Here is a 16,561-nt window from a genome sequence, read left to right as displayed (position 1 = left end):
AAAAAGTGCTCAAAGATATGACTGCAAACACAACCATACGCATATCAAATAAATCTTCACACAGGTCAGGGACATGCACATGAGCACACAGCATACCTGCATGCTTTCCCAACACTCACTGACAATACACACCTGGTTCATGGCGCTCTTTAGCCAGGTATCCACGGCAACCCCAACTTGGCGTAGAAGGTCCAGCCGAGCTTCAGCTTTCAACTTTATTGTCTTTGGAGAGCAAAGAGGTTAAGATTGTTAAAGAAGCACATGTACCAAGGCTGCAAAGTCCAATATCAATCTTTAAAAGAAAGGATGATATAAAACACTATACAAATGACTGGTTATTAGCAAACATGCTAATAATGCTCCAACTACCTACATAAACGATGGGATTACTAAAATGCAAGGTCCTAAAGAAAAAGATGGAAATTACAATGAAGCTGTATGTTAGAGGAAACATAAGGAGCCATTTCTACTCATGTCACAGCTTTCATTTTGACATCTTGACAGCTGCACGAGTTCTGTTCAATGCAAACTGAATTTTCACCCCAAAATGTTTAAAAACTGGGTCACACAGTCTCCTAAGCAACAAATCATCAAAACTTGCTGCACTCTAATGAGACTAGATGATGATGCTATATCCACCAGTAGAGGAACCCCTGAGATATACATTGAAGCTCTCTCGCATCAGCTCGCTCTTATCTCTAATCCTGTCTCCTTTTTCTTCTGTCTCTCATTGTTTTCATCAATTTCCTCTTTCATTACCTGCTTCTTTCCTTTCTCACCAGTGCTGACAGAGCAGACTGATAGCTGATAGCTCCATCCCACAGAGGCACGGAGTAAGACAGAAAGACACGCCGTCAAGACAGACTCCCACACTTTGATCAATAAAGGCCTGAGCCACTTCATGGGCCTCAGTTTTTCCCTTCCGTTAGCAGCACCTAACAAACACCAGCCTTGGCTGTTGCTACTGAACCATAAACATACCAGACTAAGATGGGGACAAATAATGGCCATTACACTGCTAGCAACTGTTCCTTAAGGAAAGCTGCAGCACTAAATCATTAATGTAAGTCAATATGAAGCACAGCCAATGGTGTGAGTGCAAATCACATGTGGATAGAGTGCACACAGTCAGGCAGACAGAGCATCTATAATCAATACTAGCAAAACTGAAAGAAATAGAAAAATAGATGGAGGATAGATAGATAGAAAACTCGCAGGGAAAACCAGGACATCAGTAGCTTAGCAGATCATCTGGATTACCATCCATCACAATAAAAAGCCCATAAAAGTCCATAAAATGACAAATGTCACCTTGACCTTGAGCACAATTTGGGTGGAGACTCGGCTGATCATTGTGTGCAAGTTGCACTAAAGTCTGATCAATACCTGAGGAGAAGCAGCGATTTTTGTGAATTGTGGATGAACAGACAGACACCTCGCCGTGACATGAGCTCATTAGTACTCTGGCCAGCAGAACTGAACATCAGGAGTCCAGCTGTAAATCAATTATTGATTTATGATTGAATTATTAAGGATTCTGGGTTCACGTCTTGTACAAAGACCTCTACGGAAGTCAAACTGTGTTATACAAAAGGTGCTACAAACAAGCATTTAAACACATAACAGCAGCTATGCTGATAAAAGCAATAATGTGGTATGTGAGCTCCTTGTGATAGACAAACAGCAAAGAAGAGTTATTTAAACTATAAAAGGCACAGGGGGACCACTGCAATCACTCCCTATATGTACTATAAGTTTTCACAGTGCATTCTGTCATCATCTCAGCAAACCAACTGGTCTGGGTTGGTTTGCTGAGACTCATGGCTATGTCTATGCCCTATTTATTCAATTGTGCTCACATGTCAATACACATAGTGTAGAAAAATATGAGCAGATCCACTCAGTCAACTTTCCAACTCTTGTTAGTTTTGCTTGCTTGTAGTGAAATACTTTTGAGAGCACAACCTACTCCCTGCTCTGATGTTGTGAGTCAACAAGGCCAGATTGTCTAGTGGAGGCAGTTTGAGAACAGCCTCCGACAGCTACGTATGGAAACAGCCCCTTGCCTCAGCTGTTCTCACTCCCACCCCCTCTGAGAGCTTCTTATAAATAGGAAAGCAGCAAAAATGCCCATAATCGTTTATTTTAAATAAAGGAATTTTAGATTTTGGTTTAAACTTGTACTTCAAAGCATAAAAGAGCTGGTAGCTTTAAAATTTAGGATTTTCCATTAAGAGAAATTGGAGAAAATCTTAATCTGATTAGCTTCAGTCCGAATGACCTGCACACAGTATGTATCTCCTACAGCATATGCAATACAACTGCCATGTGCCTCTCTCTGACAAATTAATGAGATCAAAAGTGTTCCCTTCATCCCAGTGCTGTGTTTTCTCCTGATATCTGATCTTGGGAACATGTTGTTTTATTAATTAGCTTCAGCAGCGCATTACAGGCTAGCCTGGGGCATACTATATCATTTATAAAAGAATATATAACGCATTTAATTGTATATTTTGACCATCTTCACTTGTCTTTTATCATAGCAAGAATCACTCATATCACTTAGTTATGCTGTTAAGCCTTGTTATGATAATAAGTGTCAAGCAGTTTCAGAGAAAGACACAAACAGGCTCATCTGTAGAGCACAGAATACATAACTCTTCCCTTTCTGTCAGTATTTACTGATTCCACTTTAGAAAAATTGGATATCTGTGGAGACTGAACGGTGCAAACTATAACAAAACACTGAAAAATAAATACAGCACTATAAAAAGTGTGAGGCGTTTCATTTTGTATAGTTTTTTGTGACCATCATAGAAACAAACAAACAAAAAAACTCGGCCTTGCTTTTTCCAATCATGTCCACACAGCTAAAATGCATAATCCTGTCAATATAAACCTCCCAGCCTCCCTTGGCTTTTTAACATATTTAATTAAAGATTTGGCTAAAACCGTGGGCCAACAAATTTACATATATGGTTTTTGCTTCATGTTTGTGATAAAAAAATGCTCATAGAAAACTGTAAAACAACAAAAAAAACAGGAAACTTGCTGACATTTTCAGCCTTTACATTAAAATTAGAAGCAGCTATAATGTTTTATCTCAAATTCACAACTTCTATTTTCGACACAGTTTCACCTGCAGTTTTATATTCAATAAGCATTTCAACAGTTGTTGTTTTAACTGTAAACACTGGCTTTAAACCACAGCTTTAACTACAGTAAATAATAACAGTCTTGATTACTGACTGATTGTAATCGTGCAAGCTTAAGCAGGCATACCAGATAGTCTGCTTGTTATGATATGACGTAGAGACTGCTTAGCCAGAAAAACACAAATTCCTCAGAAATGCAGCACTTAAATATTTAAGGGAACAACTTATCATCACAAAAAAACTTAAGTTACTAAGCTAATGACATTTAGACGTGCAAGACGCTGCCCAGGATGCCCCTGCATAGATTTCACTTAGTGGAACGCCTCATGTGGCCATAACCCTGGTACACTGACAACTAACATCTGAAGGGACAGGTGCACCTGTTACTTCGTACACCCGTTTTACTGTGTCAACAACTCAGTGGGAAAATCCCTGCTTGGACAGAGCTTTTCCCGTGTTCTTCCTATTATAACTAATAAAGAACTGCTCTGAGTGCCTAAAGTTCTGTGTTTCCCTAATCTATAGACACAAAAAATCCACTGCATCCTCCACTCTGATCTAAGGGGGGAGGGTCGCACGCCTGAAGTTCTATGGCTTCATTAGTATGGCTGGATGTCAAGATCTTGGGTAGAACAGCCACATTTGGCCACAGCATTACTTCAGAGCCATCAAGTTTCCAGCATAAAGTACAGGTTTGAAAGAGAGTACATGGAGCTCGCTAACTGTTGCAGCTGCTAAAAGAAAAACACTTTTTAATAACTTCTCCATCATGGATATACCTGCGTAACAGGTGACCTGCCCAGGTCCTGCAAGACCAATGCCAGGTCCCATGCTGCAAGCCATTTCCCTCTAGGGGGCAGCAAACTCTTGGCACCATGCGGAAACTGCATTACCCAAAAATGCGTGCTAAGGGACCAACTCTTGATATGGTCATCATGGTTTACCCATACTGCTACCAGATGAACCCTCAGATGGCCAGGCTTCAAAGGTTGCTGTAAGCATCTCTAGCAGCTTCAGGCATATTTGAACAGCCACTCTTACCCTGAGCTGAAAGGACTCGAGCAGAGCCTGAATTCCAGTCCCTCTCGAGTTGACCGTCCCATCATGGATGCAGAATCTAGAGACAACTTGTTGAAGTTGGTCTGCTGTGTTGGACGTAGGGAGCTTTTGTCCCAAATGACCAACATCCCCCCAAGGCCTCGAGGTGGTAAACTGGATTGTTACCTGTTCACCCTTGTTGCACGATGAGGCACAAATCCAAAGATCAAGGTAAGGTATTATCATTATACCTGACAGACTTAATAATCTCAGGGCTGAACTCATGCGGCTTGTAAGGTGAGGGAGAGGTTTAAGGGGGTAAACTGATACACCAGTCCCCGAAAGACGAAACACAGAAATCACACACAAATGACATCTGTATACCTGGTTGCACTACTGGCTGCTGAAAAGGGTGTGGCCCTGAAGCGAAACAACAGCCTGTAACCCTGAGAAGTTGTTTTCAAAACCCATGTATCCTGTGAATTAACTGCTCAGTAGTCCAGCTGCTGTTGCAAAAGTCTGCCTAGTGTTTGTTGTGTTGGCTGTCGAGGGGGGATAAGGGGTTGTCTTAGTGTTGCCTCTCTAGCACACCTGTTGTCACTCACCTGCACCAGTTTATGCTTCCTATCCTGACACACTGATATGAAGTAGGAAGTCTAACCGACTTCCTGTTATACTGTGATGACCAAGTGTTCCCTTAATATTTTTGGGTAGTGTAACTAATGTATAGGCCTGGCTTGGCTTTGTGATTGATATTGCTACTGGAAAAGGCTTGATGGAAGGAAGATGGAGCTAATTCACAGATAATACAGATAATGCTCCCATCAATAATACAAAAAATACAGCTAATGTTCCCATCAAACCTACATAATGTCTTTTGCCCTGCTTTCACTCCCTTTATAAATCTGTGATAAGAGGTCTGTGATAAAGCCATTAGTATCAAAGAGCTCATAAAATATTCACCATCTTAGTCAAGGTAATGCTGGTCTAAAAGAGAAATTAAAGGGAAGCACGAGAGAAAGACAGAGGATGAAGCACAGAAAAAAAGGTGACGTGGACACATGTTTGCACTTTGCTATGAAAAGATTCTCTAATTATTTTGAGGGAAGTGAGATCACAAGCTACTGATAGCTGCTAAATTATTCGAATGCAAATGTTTCTTAACTTGACAGCAGAGGGTGCCAAATATGCAAAAGCCTGATAACAAAGGTAGTGTGGAGCCAAAGAGGAAGTTAGATAGAGAATGAGCCAAATGCAATGAAGCTGAAAAGCAGAATGAATAGAAATATAGACTTCTGGGAGCGAACAGAGAGGATTAGGCTGAGAAGGATAGCGCACGGTGCAGTGATCTCATTGAGTGTTGACAGGTTCAATCTGTGGGAATCGATGCGCAATCAATAAGTATCTGGCTAGGGTGTGTAGAGGGAAAAGAGTGGGAGGATGGAAACAGAAAGAGGTACATGTGGATTGAAAGCCTGAGGAGAAAGTGGTCAAAGAAACAATAAAAATATGTGATCATCTGACCTTGTATCAACATTTTCATTATAATATAATAAAATAATCTAAAACATTACAGCTGTTTTTAACCTACAATGCGTTATACCTGCATGTAGTAACAGTGGGATATTAAGAGAAATGTAACTGTAAGCTATGACATACATCAAGGATGTAATTAATTAGTTTTTTCAGATTTGTGTAGGTGAATAACATAAATGATCTGTCACATCTTATGTTGGCAAAAGTGTGACGATAACTCGTGGGCCATGCTTGTTAAAATATACCCTGCTACGTCAAAGAGGGTGTGCAGAGTGAGAGCATACGGCCAATTTCACTCTTCATTCAATTCAAAATACATCGGCCCAAAGAGTGGGCAGCACTTCAACTCGTTTACAACGATATGCAACATTAAGTACTTCTATGTAAATGTGTACCACAGATTTCATGGTGTTTCAGAACAACAAACATTAGCCATTCATTAGAGACCTATTAAAACAATGAAAAATAAGCTTCCCGTACACAACAGTAATAACACAGAAAATAACATCTGCTTATTTTTGATATCAATATCGCATCACAGATTTTTTCCTTCTCTTTTTTCTTACTTCTATAAAAATAAATCTCATGTTGCTATCCAAGGCAGACTCTCTTGGAAACGTTTTTTTCCTGTTCGTTCCTTTATGTGTCAGCATTAGTGCACATACTGCAAAACGTTCTGTGACAGGCCGCTCCATAATAAGTACTCAAATAAATTCACGCTGTATTTCCAAAGTTTGTGTTCTGAACATTTGTTGGAAAAGGATCATCTATTCATCTGTTCTCTGTATCCTTGTAGCTCCATGCGGCGCCCAGGTTTTGACAGGATAGAACAACTGACACGCTACATTCACCCACATTTTGGTGTTTTCACTTCACCTGACCTTGCGTGCCTTTAGACTACGAGATGAAAATAAAGCACTGGGAAAGAGAGCTACATGAAGATGGGAACAAAGTGCAAACACCATACGCACAGGGTTATATTTAAACACAGACCCTGAGACAGCAGTAAACGTTGACAATCTGAGTCACACACCTCGGCTTTGCGCATGTTTTCTTTGGTGTCTTCGATCTTCATCTCCAGATCTAATCTTCCCTGCTCTGTGGGAGGCAAGCCGTGGCTCTCACACTCCTCCAGAGACTGACAACAACACACACAAACAGAGAGCGTGATTAGAACAGGAATGTGCGTGCACTTTAAAATTAACCTGATTAAGATTCACATGTTGTCACGGTTCTGGGTCCGTTGGACCCAGTAGTTTGAGTTTTATTATGTTTTAGTTTGCATCAGGGATTGTTTTCTTGTTCTCTTGTAGTGTTGATGATGATGATGATGTTTATTATTTGAGTTTCATGTTTCTGTGGTGTTTAGGATTTGTTCTTCGGTTGTGTCTGCTTAGTATTTGTCTAGCTCCATGTGCCATTGTCTGTCTGTCTGTCTCTCTGTCGAGTTTGTGTCTTAGTGTGATGGTTTCTTGTTCCTGTTTTATTGTGATGGTCTGCGTCTCATGTGAGTGTGTTCAGTTTTACCTTTGTCTCGTCTTGTTGATCATTCCCAGCTGTGTCCGCCACCTGTGTGTAATTCCCCTGTGATTCTCCGTGTATTTAAGTCATGTCTGCCGTCATTGTAGTTGCTGGTCCGTCTGTGTATTCCACCCTGCGTCATCTGTGTGTTTCCCTGCTGTCAACCGCTAAGTGTTTCTGCTCATGTTCAGGTTCGTGTTCTGTAGTTAGTTTGTTCCCAGTCTAGTTAGTCATAGCTCCCTTTGCCGTTTGTATTTACTTTCATGCTCAATAAACCACCTTCACGACTGCCTGCGTTTGGATCCTCCTTCATTGCCTCCACACGGCTCACCTCACTCGCCGTGACAGTACGGACCAGCCAGATATGGATCCAGCGGCATTCACCCCACCCACGGAGCTTCGGGACCTCATCACGAACTCCGCTTCACAAATAATCAACCTGTGGCTAGAGCATGAGGGAGAAGCATTCCTCCACGTTCTGGAAGCCAGACTGCAACAGCTGCTCACGGATTATCCCTGGCTATTGGACTCACTACACCCACTCGCGCAAGACTTCATCCTTCACGAACTTCACCTACACCCACCAGCCGCTATCGCTTCCCAACCCAGCCGGACGCCGGAGGTTTTGCCCGGCCCGCCGGAGGTTTTGCCCGGGAGGAAGCGACGATCGCGCCGTCGGCGCGTCGCCCCACAGCTGGAGAATAGGACTTCAGAACTGCCGGCTGTGGTGAGTGGAAAAGACGCTCTGTCTGTTTCACCAGTTCATATGACTGTTTATACCGGGGCTGTGTTCGTTGAGTCAGCTGCTCAGCCGGTAGCTCGGTTAGCTTCCCAGCAGTCGCTAACTCAGTCAGCCACTCACTCATCACCTCCATCACAGTCACAGTCAGACCCAGTAGACACCATGTTACAGTCCATAGCCCAGTCAATAGCTCAGTTGGCAAAAGAGTCATCAGCCTTATCAGTTCAGCCAGCCACTCCACCACCTGTTACTACTTTGCTACCTGTAGCTCAGTTGCCACCAGTTCAGCAGCCTGTCCACTCATTTACCCAGCCTTTATCCTCACAGCCTCATTACAAGCAGGGAACACACTCCACACAAACTTTTGCTGGTTCATTTAAGCTGGCCATCTCAGAGGCAGTTGCTCCCTCTAGGGCCTCCCCAGAGGCTGGGTGTCAGTCACCAGCCAACTCTGGACCCCTAGAGGTCAAGACACCAGCACCAGCATCCTCACCGGAGAACTCACCTGAACAGTCTCGGCTCTCAGCACCCCCTGAGAGCTCAAGTGAGTTCACCCGTCCGCCTCAGTCCTCTGCTGAGTGTATTGGGGAACACTTCCAGCCCTCTGAGGACTGTATCCCACTGTTGCTGCCTGAGTCTAGCCACGGTGCTGCTCAGTCCCAGCCAGTGTCCACACTGGCAGAGGTCTCCGTACCTGCTGCTTTAGAGACTGCTTTCCCTGGAGGGCCTGAGGAGCCCGTCCAGTCTCAAGTCATGTTAGCTGGGGGTTCAGGTGAACCCAGCCAGCGTCCTGCCTCGTCGGCTGGAGGGCCTGAGGAGCCCGGCCAGCCTCAAGTGTCGTCGGCTGGAGGGCCTGAGGAGCCCGGCCAGCCTCAAGTGTCGTCTGCTGGGGGTTTAGGAGAACCCAGCCAGCCTCAAGTGTCGTCTGCTGGGGGTTTAGGAGAACCCAGCCAGCCTCAAGCCTCGTCTGCTGGAGGGCCCGTGGAGCCCACCCAGCACATCCTCACATCTGCTGGTGGTCCTGGAGGACCCAGCCAGCACATCTCCACATCACCTTCCGCAGCCGTCCCGCTGCCGTCAGGTTCCGCAGCCGTCCCGCTGCCGTCTTCATCATCTTCGCCTGGTCCAGCCTCCGTGTCTTCATCGTCCTCGTCTGGTCCTGCTTCGTCTGGTCCTGCTTCGTCTGGTCCTGCTTCGTCTGGTCCTGCTTCGTCTGGTCCTGCTTCGTCTGGTCCTGCCTCGTCTGGTCCTGTGGTTGCCACGCCGCCGTCGGTGCCAGCTCGACCCGTTCCGCCTCGCCTCTGCCGGCCGTTTTCCGGGCCTCTGAGATGGCATCATGGCCTTCGGGGACGGCCTCCAGAAGGTGTTCGTCGCCGCCGCTGGCATCGCGGCCGTCCTCCGGACCTGCTCGGTGGCCGCCACTGCCTTCCACGTGGTCGGCCTCCAGAACTGCATTCGCGCCGCCGTTGCCGTCCGCACGGTCGGCCCCCGGACCTGCTTCCTCGCCGCCGTTGCTGCACGCACGGTCGGCCTCCAGAACTGTTTGCCTGTCGCCGCCGTTGCTGTGTGCAGGGTCGGCCCCCTGAACTGTTTCGGCTCTTGTGTTGTCGGCCCCGGACTTTACTGTGGACTCGTGAATGGTCTTGTTTTGTGTTGGCCTGTTTTTGGTTTATTCTGGTCTCTTGTGCTCCTTGTTTTTGTTTCGGACCCTCCTTCCTGGACCCCCTCCGCCCGCCCTGGCTTGGTGCTTTGTGCTTTTTTTGTTTGGGGCTGTCGGGAGCCAGCCCTTAGAGGGGGGGTACTGTCACGGTTCTGGGTCCGTTGGACCCAGTAGTTTGAGTTTTATTATGTTTTAGTTTGCATCAGGGATTGTTTTCTTGTTCTCTTGTAGTGTTGATGATGATGATGATGATGATGATGTTTATTATTTGAGTTTCATGTTTCTGTGGTGTTTAGGATTTGTTCTTCGGTTGTGTCTGCTTAGTATTTGTCTAGCTCCATGTGCCTCTGTCTGTCTCTCTGTCGAGTTTGTGTCTTAGTGTGATGGTTTCTTGTTCCTTGTTCCTGTTTTATTGTGATGGTCTGCGTCTCATGTGAGTGTGTTCAGTTTTACCTTTGTCTCGTCTTGTTGATCATTCCCAGCTGTGTCCGCCACCTGTGTGTAATTCCCCTGTGATTCTCCGTGTATTTAAGTCATGTCTGCCGTCATTGTAGTTGCTGGTCCGTCTGTGTATTCCACCCTGCGTCATCTGTGTGTTTCCCTGCTGTCAACCGCTAAGTGTTTCTGCTCATGTTCAGGTTCGTGTTCTGTAGTTAGTTTGTTCCCAGTCTAGTTAGTCATAGCTCCCTTTGCCGTTTGTATTTACTTTCATGCTCAATAAACCACCTTCACACCTTCACGACTGCCTGCGTTTGGATCCTCCTTCATTGCCTCCACAAGGCTCACCTCACTCGCCGTGACACATGTTGCATTTCTAAAACGTGCAACAAATGTTTGTGAGCGTGTGTGTGTGTGTCCCTCTTACTCGCTTGTAGTGAATGATATTCTTGTGCTCTCTGGCCACCCTGGTTGCCCATTTCCTGGCCTCCTTGTTCAGACTGTGCTCCTCTGTCGTCCCCGACTCCGACTCCAGCTGACGACTCTAATATCCCACACACAGCCGCACAGAGACACGCCACAGCAGCAGGCAAACACACAAAAATACAGTGTCAAAAACAACAGCTCAAGGTGTGCAATACGCAGAGGCTGTTAATTAAGCTAAAGAAAGCAACCTTGTTTCCATAGCAAGTAATTAATACAGTGTGTGTTGCGATGCTCTGTTACCTTATGAAACAAAAAGCTGCTATTAAAACCACATGTGAAACACCATGTGTGTGTTTTTTCTGTGTACTACAAATTGAGAGAAGAGGTGCGTGTTGACAGCACTTTTTGCATGTGACTTTATTTTGTTGCTTTTTTAAAAAAATATATACTACAGAAAACACGCAGGGTCAGTCAAGGAATCTGCATGGCCTTCCAATTAAACATATGACATCAATTATAACCATGCAGCCAAAGTGAATCTGGAGCTCATGCGCTTAACAAAGAGCTTTTCTTATTTCACATGAAAGATTTCTATTTTTTTTTTCTCTCTTTCTGTTCTTTGTCACTGCTTTGAAGTGGGCGGGGATTCGCTGGGAAAAGGTCATGTTGCATACTTCTGCCCATCATGCATCATTTAGCAGTATGTGAATGAAAATCTGGTGACAGCTGGGAGGTTCTTTGGCCACTCTATCAAATTCTGATAATAACACACCCACAATATCCAGATTAACTATGTTGGATGAAATATTTCTTAATATTTTAATAAAGAAAACAAAAACATCATTTAATTTGATTCAGTCTTCTCTAAACAATTGATGCTGATTTCATAGAAACATATTTGCATTTTTAAAGCCAGATTTTTCAGTTTAATCATAATTTGCTATTGTGGTCCAAAAAACATGACTCAGTAATCAAATTATACAGCTGTCTGCCATGGTCCAAAGAAACCCTGAAAAAATGTTTTTGGTTACTTGTTTACAAATATGACTCAGATTTGATCTTTTCATTTCTATCTATTATAAATGCATCATAGCAGGGGCTGAAAAACAAAAAGGATACTTTCTAGTAATTTAACAATGACCCACTCCAGCTTCCCTCGTGATAACTCAGATCGAAATCAATGCAAAATATCTTGCAAAGACTTCCATGTATAGACATTCGTCGTCAGTGCTGTGTTTGCACAGACCTGAGAGGTTTGAGTTCCCATAATCTGATAAAAGTCTGTTAGCCTCAGCTAAAGTACACAATATTATAATTATACCTTTTCATGCACATCATCTCTATTAATTATGTGCTGATTCTGTAACAATAGGGCATAAATCTGGCTAAGTATAGGTGTGAAACCAAGTGTATTACATGGGAGATTTACAGCTTAATTACATTCAGGCACAGGAGAATTGCAGCAAGTTAAGGGAGAGGGCAGGAAACTCGATTAGAACAGTGGCTCGAATATGACATGTCACGAACCTGCATCTCAATTTCCTTAAATTTGAATTTCAGATAGTCTGCCAGCATCTACAGTTATGTGGACAGTAAACAAAAAAAAATCTGATCCTTACCAGGTCTTAAATACAAGCTCAGATGAAACACAAAACATCTCGAAAGACAAAGCTAAACCGAAAACGTAGAAATAGTGTGGAAAACCTAAGTACACCCCTACTGCTTCCACAGGAGTTACGAGGTTAAGTAACAGCCAGGAGTTCCTAATTAAATGCAGATTATTATCCGATCATTAGCAAATGTAAGCACATCTATAAGAGCAGAAGTTTTGTCACTCTGTCGGTGTGCGTAACACGATGCCAAGGAGGAAAACATCAGCAATGATCCTCAAGAAGCAATTCTTGCTCCCCATCTCTTTGAGAACATGTATATGGTCACTTTTTAACAATTTCAATTCCATCATTATACAGAGAAAAGGATTATTCACAACTGGAAAAGATTCAAGATAGTTCAATCAGCTAGAATGTCCTAGCAAATTCCCACTGAGGTCGGACCGTGCAATGCTCAAAGTAACTGCAAAAAAACCCTAAGAGCTACATCTCAGATACTACAGGCCTCAGTTAGCATGTTAAATGTTAAAGTTCATGACAGTACAATAATAAAAGTGAACAAATATAACTTTGGAAGGGTTGCCAGGAAAACGTCTCTTCTCTCTAAAAACAACATGTTAGCACAGCTTGGGTTTGTAAAGCTGCATCTGAACAACCCACAAGACTTCTGGGACGAAGACCAAAGTGGTGATGTTTGGCCATAATGCACACCAAGCATGAAACCAAACACAGCATAACAGCACAAACCTCATACCCACTGTCCACCACGGTGGTGAAGGAGTGAAGATTTGGGCTTGTGTTGTAGCCACAGGTCCTGGGCACTTAGTCGATAATGAATTCCTCTGTATACCAAAGTGCTCTAGAGTCAAATCTGAGCCCATCTGTCTAGTAGCTTACTACATTTGGCTGAAATGGGGCCATACAACAGGACAATGATGAAAGAGATATGTGCAAATACCTGCAAAGTTCCTCCACAGTGACAGGAGAGACTGATAAATGGCATGCAGAAAATGACTACTTCAAGTTATTGCTGAAAAAGGTGGATCTACAAGCTGATGAATGAGGGCAAGTACTCATCTGAGGTATTGTATTTAAATAATTTTAGAACCTGGTAAGGATCAGATTATTTATTATGATGTCATAATACATAAAATCTTTGAAATAAAAAAAGATCCACTCCCTTTCACATGACTGTTCATACTGCAAATAAATTCTAGTGCTCATGTGAGTCATGTGACTTTCTGCATCACTTTTGTATCTTCCTGTTGCACACTGATTATCTCGTTACACCCAAACAGATCAATCAACCTGCACTCTAAATGTCTTTATGGACAAAGGTGAAATATTATTTTATTAAATCATTTAATAAATTGGAAAATAACAACATTAGCAATGACTGTAGGTGCCATAATAGGCACAACTATAAACAACTGACCTGACATATAAGGGAAAATGGTGTCATCATCAAAATCTAAACCTTTTTCAGACTTAAAGAGGCAGACACATTTAGATACAGTCTTCTTGCAGGTTATTCACTCATTCTGAACACATTTCTTGTCTTAGACACATATTATTATAAGAAAAAAAATGTCAGAAAGGGTCTAGGACTAATGATTTAATGCATTTGCACAGGTTTTTCTCTGAATAGGGCTCTTGCTCTTGTTCTACAGTTTTTAGAAACATATCGCTGTCTTAACTAATAAAATTCATCATGCTGAACAGCACATGTATCACAAATTAGCCAAGGCAGCAGTATTTCTATGTGAAGTGTTTTAATGGAGTTTTAAAGAACTGGGTGCCTAGGACTCCAGTGTTTCTACACAACTTGCATTAGAGCAGCAGCGGTGCATTCAGACTGCAGCAAATACCTGCCTATGATTATGCTTTTTTATGCGTGTTAAAAGCGAAAGAATGAATTGAGTTCTCCTAAAATAGCACAGAGAAAATGTATGTGTACAACTACAGAGTTGCTTGTAAACCACAATATGATGTCTACATTCACAACATGTAAATTTAATGCAGTGTTAGCTTTAGTATTATTTCATATTTTATGTTTTATGGGCTTATCTTACACATGCAGACACAAAGAATTCAATAATCATCATGTAAGATATACGTAGCATGATTTTGAATGGAAATCAGGACACATTCAATTTCCAGTGATTACATCTTGAACCCATAACAAATTTGTAAAGGAAAATGACACTAAACTATGACACATCAGCTTTCAGGATGTTGATGACAGTATGGTGATATTTTAAAAGATGACATAAGGTTACGGCATCAGATGAGTCATGACAATGGTCATGAGAAGCCAAAGCCACCAAAGGTATTCAGCTATCGAGCAAGTGTGCCTTCATTGCTTGATTATGATGAAGCAACTAGAAAATGCAGGAAACATAAAGAACTTCTTTAAATAGACCTGTAATGGCTGAACCGCCTCAGTGTAGTCAGCTGTCGTTGTGAGGTTTATGTCAGGTGGAATAGTTGTAACAATCAGGTGAACTGTGGCCTTTTTAGATATGAAATAAGAAAATTTCATCAGCTGCTGCTCTATTCTCTGGTTTGATTATTCTATTGGTGCACAAAAGCAAAGTCGCATTGAGCAGATAAAATCTTAACATGTAATTCAGAAACTCCCACATATTTGTCATGTTTATTTTTAGTTCTCACGCCAACTATGTGGATGATGTCATAATCCTATCTGCAGCCACTTGTGTGGTTATCCCAGAGTGTCTCACGGTCTTGTTACGGTGACAGATGGCCATAAAAAGTCAGGCAGTGAAAGTTCTTTAACCTCCGCTGTATTTCAGTAAAAAGAGAAAATCGAACCTAAAAAACAAACAAACCATACGCTATTGTTTTATTGTCTGTGGTTAAAGTGCTGACTGCTGTAGGCCAAAATCAACAACCTCCTCCCTAAGCCACAAAGCTGAGAGCCATATAAAAACAGATCATTTATAAAGCACAATGATGTGTTAATGACTATTAACAAGACATGACTCTTTTCCAGTAATAACAAAAGAGCTCTGGGTTTTATCACTACATAGTGTGCTGTCAGATTTGAGCCCATCCTCAGCTGCTTTTCTCAGTTATTCCCAACACACAATAATACTTTGCTCACCCTCACCGCCATGCTGTATGAAGTCTTGGTGCTCCAACTGGTTAGAGCACAATTTCTGTTTAAAAGAGGGATGGGCCCACACTGCTCTCCAAGATACTTGGAATATAAAGGTTATTCTAGCTGACTAACTGTCTGCCTGTCAATCAGAGTTAGATCACAGAAGAAGTCCCTGCCAAACAGAGCATGTCATACTTGGGCGTCTAGTTCAGCAAAGTTTAATTTAATGTGTGTTAACATTGATTTGTCATGTCACTGAGTCGAAAAAGTGTCAGCTCACTGACACTACAGTTGTTTTTAAAGAAAATTATAATGTAAAGTATCATCAAAAGCATCATAATCACAGGCAAGGAGATCCATAGTGACAACATTCGTAAATAGTCTGCATAACTATGAAAAATCAAGTATTTTTCTGTCTTTTTTTTCTCACTATAACAGGTCATTCCGAGCATGCGCTAGAAATCTAGGGAATATAACTTAAATTGAAAGATTGCTACCAGTGAGGGCAAAGTCTTTTTTGTGGGTTAAAAAGGTTTCTCTGTTGGGTGCCTATGAACACACACTCACCAGCCACTTTATTAGGTACACCTATTTAACTGTTTATTAACAAAAATATCTAATTAACCAATCACATGGCAACAGCTAAGTCATGTAGCCATGAAGACATAGTCAAAATGACCGGCTGAAGCTGATTTGAGCATAGCGTGGTTGTTGGTCCCTGACTGGCTCGTCTGAGTGTTTCAGAAACTGCTGATCTGCTGGGATTTTCCCACACCACCATCTCTAAGGTTTACAGAGAATTGTCCAAAAAAGAGAAAATATCCAGTGAGCTGCGGTTCTCTGGGAGAAAATGCCTTTTGATGCCAGAGGTCAGAGGAGAATGGCTAGACTGCTTTAACTCACGTATGAACCTCAAAGCAGATGAGCTGCACCAGCAGAAGGCCATAACAGGTGCCACTCCTGCTCGTTATAAACAGAAAACTGAGGCTCAGACTCACCAAAATTGGACAATAGAAGTCTGGAAAAACTTGGTATGCTCGTGATTTCTGCTGCAACAGTCAGATTGCAGAATTTGGTGTAAACAACATGACAGCATGGATCCATTCTGTCTTATATGAACTGTTAGTGTGGGCAATATTTTCTTGGCACACTCAGTACCAGCTGATCATTGTTTGAATTCCTCAGCCTAACTGTGTATTGTTGCTTCCAGTAGGATAACGCACCATGTCACAAAGCTCAAATAATATCAAACTTGTTTCTTGAACAGAACTGGTGAGTTCTCTGTACTCAAATGGACTCCACAGTCACCAGATT

The 16,561-nt window shown here is 42.6% G+C and overlaps 1 protein-coding gene across 1 annotated transcript in view; it reads right to left on the bottom strand.

Annotated features, from left to right (window-relative positions):
- The window catches only part of fchsd2 (FCH and double SH3 domains 2), a 95,056-nt gene that overhangs the window by 21,736 nt on the left and 56,759 nt on the right, over positions 1 to 16,561 (bottom strand). Inside the window, exons 11-13 of the mRNA XM_085370786.1 lie at positions 10,518 to 10,634; positions 6,763 to 6,867; positions 133 to 222 (exon numbers count right to left, since the gene is read on the bottom strand). Of these exons, the coding sequence (XP_085226912.1) occupies positions 133 to 222; positions 6,763 to 6,867; positions 10,518 to 10,634 (312 nt within the window). The remainder of the gene's footprint in view (positions 1 to 132; positions 223 to 6,762; positions 6,868 to 10,517; positions 10,635 to 16,561) is intronic.

Source organism: Diplotaxodon limnothrissa, linkage group LG14, assembly GCF_057381915.1.
Source record: "Diplotaxodon limnothrissa isolate DT_005_m linkage group LG14, D_limnothrissa_male_GT1.1, whole genome shotgun sequence".
Classification (NCBI taxonomy): domain Eukaryota; kingdom Metazoa; phylum Chordata; class Actinopteri; order Cichliformes; family Cichlidae; genus Diplotaxodon; species Diplotaxodon limnothrissa.
The sequence above is the reverse complement of the archived record's forward strand: the minus strand, read 5'-3'. Positions and strand labels throughout refer to the sequence as shown.